This window comes from Pseudonaja textilis, chromosome Z (genome assembly GCF_049901715.1).
Source record: "Pseudonaja textilis isolate UNSWEBS1 chromosome Z, rPseTex1.2, whole genome shotgun sequence".
Lineage (NCBI taxonomy): Eukaryota > Metazoa > Chordata > Lepidosauria > Squamata > Elapidae > Pseudonaja > Pseudonaja textilis.
In genome coordinates this window covers 85,487,158-85,491,991 of record NC_142008.1, presented here as the reverse complement: position 1 = coordinate 85,491,991, position 4,834 = coordinate 85,487,158, and the positions used below count along the sequence as shown (strand labels likewise).

Sequence of the window (4,834 nt, the reverse complement as noted above, 5' to 3'; positions counted from 1 at the left end):
ATAGACACAGAACTCTTCTTCTTCCATCAAATCTCTTGAAAGTGAAGTAAGGCAAAGTCAACAGATGCTTAGTAAAAGGGAAGAAAACAAATGGTTCGAGATACTTACCATTTTGCAGAGCTTGGGGAAATGAGAAGAGGATGGAAAAGGGAAGCTGCCAACCAAGTTCCAGAATAGGCCTTACACTTTAAAAGATCCTTTGTAACCAATACTGATAAAGAATTCACAGCCCTCTTTACCAAACCAGGTTATTTTGGGATTACATCTGACACTACAAATACCGCCCTCCGTAATTAGTGCAGGTGATGGAAATTATAGCCCCAGGCACTTGACAGTCATCACTTGCAGCAAAAGGCATGGAGTTGATGTAAAAGAGAAGGAAAAGTGATGGTAAACCAATATGAACCCTGGTCTCCTGCAATATCCCTGGAAGGTTGGGGCACACCTTTTATCGGTGTCTGTTGGCACAGGAGAGGCCAAGGTTAGGAGGCAGCATTACTAGAAAAGCCTCCAGGCCTTTTCTAATGCTTGACTAGAATGTATCAACTCAGCCCTGAGTCTCACTCTGCTCCCCACATTCCCCCTCACCCCCAAAATCAGGCTCCTTGCTAACTCTTTGGCAGAAGAGAGAGGAAGCCAGAGGAGCTTCAACCGTATTTCGGGTCCCTTCAGCAACCTTGCAGAGCAAGGTCTCCGAGGAGTATTCCCCCCAGCTAGCGCAAAGGCAGCATCCCCACCTACTTCAAATGCGACGCAGTCACCCCTGCGCTGGGGTGAGATGCCCGAGGCTCATACCCTTCCCCATCTTAACATTTCTTCCTTCCCACCCGGCCCGATCCTTGCCGCCGCCGCAATGCAGCTAAAAGCAGATGCGCCCAGTCCCGGGACACTCACGCTTGAACCAGCTGCAGTTGTAGAGATGCAGGGAAGCCGCGAAGAGCAGCACTAAAAACTGCCGGCTGCCATCCATGGTGAAGCTGCAACGCCGCACTACTTGCTGCGCTCTCAGACACCCGGCCACTTGGCCGCCGGCCCACGTGTGATCCGCCAGCCGCCGCCTGCTGCCTGGAGCAGCCAGACGCGCGCTCCACTGCGGTAGTGCGCCTGCGTATACCTACCAAGTGGTACCTGGGGAAATAGCTGGTGTTAGCTAGATGACGACCGAAGAGCACTCTGCGGTGGCTCAGAGGCGCTCTTCGTGAGCATTATCTTCCAACCCGTTGTAACGGCTTATTCATAATATTTATTTCATGCACCATTTTTCTCTACAAAATTAGTCCAGTGGTTAAGGCACCAGGCTAGAAAGCAGTAGTCTTACAAGTTCAAATCCCAATTAGACGTCAAAGTCAGCTGGGTGATTCTGGACCAATCACTTTCTTTGCCCAACCTGACAGGGTCGTTGTGGGAACAATATGAGGAGGCAGGTATGTTGCGAATGCCCCCCCCTTGAGTTTGTTTATAAAAAATAATAAAGATGGGGTACTAATAAAATAAGTTGTGCTTCTACCTCCCATTTGTCCCACAACTCCTGTGAGAGAGAATTGAGAGCAATCCAAAATCACTTGGTGAACCTCTATGGATGCATCAGGACTTGATGCCTGTCCAAATTCTGAACTATGCTGGCTGGAGAATTCTGGGACTTGAAGTCCACAAGCCTTAAAGTTGCCAAGTTTGGAGACCTCTGGTTTAGCTCATTATTAATTCATTAAAAATGATAAGCTAAACATGAAACATCCCTCCTGACATGAATAGTTTAAGCCAAATAAAGGTTCCAATCATATCCTAGCTTCATCAGCTATATTTCTGGTGAGATGTCCTCCAACTATCCAAAGTCAGTGCTAGCAGTTCTCAAGGGCATCCAGCAAAAAAAAAAAAAATTACCTATCTGGCCTCCATTTTGCTGACATGTTTTTTAAAAAAAAACTTTTCTCTCTGGAAAGAGAACATATCTTGGGAGGGTATTTCAAAGACTAACCAAGCCTGGACATTTTGAAACATTGATATCTCTTCATTATTTCACATGTAATTATTCATATTAAAAGATTGAGTCGATCATCTGCACCTCTATAACTGTCTGGTTTGGTTCTGCAACCCAACAGGAGAGACACAGACTTCAGAGGATACTTAGAAAAAACAATTACTACCAACCTACCTTCAATTGAGGACCTGTATACTGCACAAGTCAAAAAGAGGGCTATGAAAATATTTACAGACCCCTCACATCCCGGACATAAACCGTTTCAACTCCTTCCCTCAAAACGATGCCATAGAGAAGTGGCCCCCAACCTTTTTTGTGCCACGGCCTGGTACCGGCATCACAAAATGATCCGCGGCCCAGTACCGGCATCAGCACACATGGCAAGGCGTGCCGAGAGACCGGCCAGCCAGCCATCCCCCGCTTCTCCCCGCCACCTTCAACTCCTCCTTTGTACCTTTGTTGATGGGCTTCGGGACAGCTTCGGGACGGTCGCTCGGCTCGCCTTGCCTTGGGTGCTGAAAGAATCCTCGTGCCTTAGTTTTGTTGGAAGCCACCCCCGCTTCGATGAAACTAAGGCGCAAGGATTCCTTCAGGACCCAAACGCCGCTTTCCAACCAGAAAAGCTCACCAGAAGCACTTTCTCATCAAAACAAGATGGCGGCACCCAGCAAACTGGCAGCCTGGTAGAAAATGTTCCACGGACCGGTACCGGTCCACGGCCCGGTGGTTGGGGACCCCTGCTATAGAGCACTGCACACCAGAATAACTAGACACAAGAACAGTTTTTTCCCGAACACCATCACTCTGCTAAACAAATACTTCCTTCAACGCTGTCCAACTATTTACGAAGTCTGCACTACTATTATTGTTAATCTTCTCATCACTCCTTATCACCCATCCCCTCCCACTTGTGACTGTATGACTGTAACTTTGTAGCTTGTATCCTTACGATTTATACTGACTGTTTCCTAGTATGATTTGATTGCTTGTTGTACCCTATGGCTACCATTAAGTGTTGTACCTATGGTTCTTGACACTTGACGAATGTATCTTTTCTTTTATGTATACTGAGAGCATTTGCACCAAAACAAATTCTTTGTGTCCAATCACACTTGACCAATAAAGAATTCTATTCTATTCTATTCTATTCAGGAAACTACTTGAAAAGAAAGGTGAAGAAAATCATATGTAAATAAAACCTTTAGGTATTCAATTAACTGATTACTCTATTCCAGGTGTGTCAAACTCAAGGTTTGTGGGCTGAATTCAGCCCACGGGGTGCTTAGTTCTGGCCCATGGGGCCACCCTGGAAATAGCGCAGACTGGCCAGTGGTGCCTCTGCTGGTGAAAATGGAGCTCAGGAGTACGGCCCTTCCAAGTTCTGTTTTCATTGGTAGAGCACTCGGGCCACCACAGGCATCCCCAACACAAATGACATCGAGCTGGCCATATCCACCCGGCTGCCCCGAGGTCAAACACAATCCTAATGCAGTCCTTAATTTAATCAAGTTTGATACCACTGATCTATTCTATTGCTGTTATTTTTTTCCATCATATTCCAGGTCTTCTCCTTTATAATGAAATAAGGTCCAAATTGTAATGCAAAGGTATCACATTAATACTTACTTTTAAGAGACCAACGTTAATGAGAAAACACATAAATCTTCATAAATCCAGAGATGCTCTCTCATAGATTTCCTACAATGATCAAACCTTCTAGCCCTGGCCAACTCATCTGAATTTTTAGCATCTTTAATTTCTCTTACTTACTTGTTCATTTATGACAAATACTTTTTCCATTTTACAGATAGAAAAAGCTATGTCCCAAAGGCACTTTTTCAAAAGGCAACTGGACTTTCTTTTTCTTTTTTTTCTTTGAAAACAGTTCACTTCGTATCCAAGCAGCTTCTTCATTTCAGTTCAGGAAGAAAAAAATTGCCTTTTTGAAAGCATCTTTGGGGAAACCATGACCTGGATGATTGAAAATCTCCACAGTCAAGCAGAGACTATAAAGATGTTCTATCTGGCTGTGTACACTTGAGTCATCATAGTTTGCTGAGTTAATCCAATTTTATAGGTTTATACAACGCAAAGGACCATTATCTAAATATTAAAGTTCATATATCAGGCTACTTTAAAATATGTTGGCTCTTGTTGAATATATCATGGAAGTCCAGTCATATTGATATACTAGTAATTTTCAAACCTGATCCAAAAATGTACTCAGAAATAAGTGCCACTGAAATGGATTGGATTTATGACAATGTGGGATTGCAGCCTCCAGTTGGTTTTACACACTGTTTTAAGCCATGTCTTGTTTATATATGTGATCCAAACTGAAGTTTATTCAATATAGGTAGTCCTCAACTTACAATTGAGCCCAAAATTTTTATTGTTAATCAAGGCAGTTGTTAAGTGAGTTTTGCTCATTTTACAATCTTTTTGGCATAGCTGTTAAGCAAATCACTGCCATTGTTAAGGGAATCATGTGGTCATTAAAAGAATCTGGTTTCCCCCATTGATTTTGCTTGTTGGAAGCCAGCTGGAAAGATTAAAATGATGATCACATGACTCCAGGACAGTACAACTGTCATAAATGCATGCCAGTTGCCAATCCTCAAGTTTTTGAACATGTGACTATGGGGATGCCATAATGGTTGTAAGTGTGAAAATCAGTCACCTTTTTCAGTGCCATTGTAACTTTGAACAGTCACTAAATGAATGGTTGTAAACTGAGAACTACCTGCAAATTACATTTAAGTGTCCAGTGGACCATTATATCATGATAAGCTAAAACTCAAAGTATTTATGTGCCACATATGAACCCAATATTCGACTCTGACATACCCACATTTT

The 4,834-nt window shown here is 43.4% G+C and overlaps 1 protein-coding gene across 1 annotated transcript in view; it reads right to left on the bottom strand.

The window, feature by feature from the left end:
• The window catches only part of CNTNAP1 (contactin associated protein 1), a 46,727-nt gene extending 45,675 nt beyond the window's left edge, over window positions 1-1,052 (bottom strand). The window contains exon 1 of the mRNA XM_087915876.1: window positions 895-1,052. Within this exon, the coding sequence (XP_087772002.1) occupies window positions 895-970 (76 nt within the window). The 5' untranslated portion in view covers window positions 971-1,052. The remainder of the gene's footprint in view (window positions 1-894) is intronic.
• Between the last annotated feature and the right edge of the window lie 3,782 nt (window positions 1,053-4,834).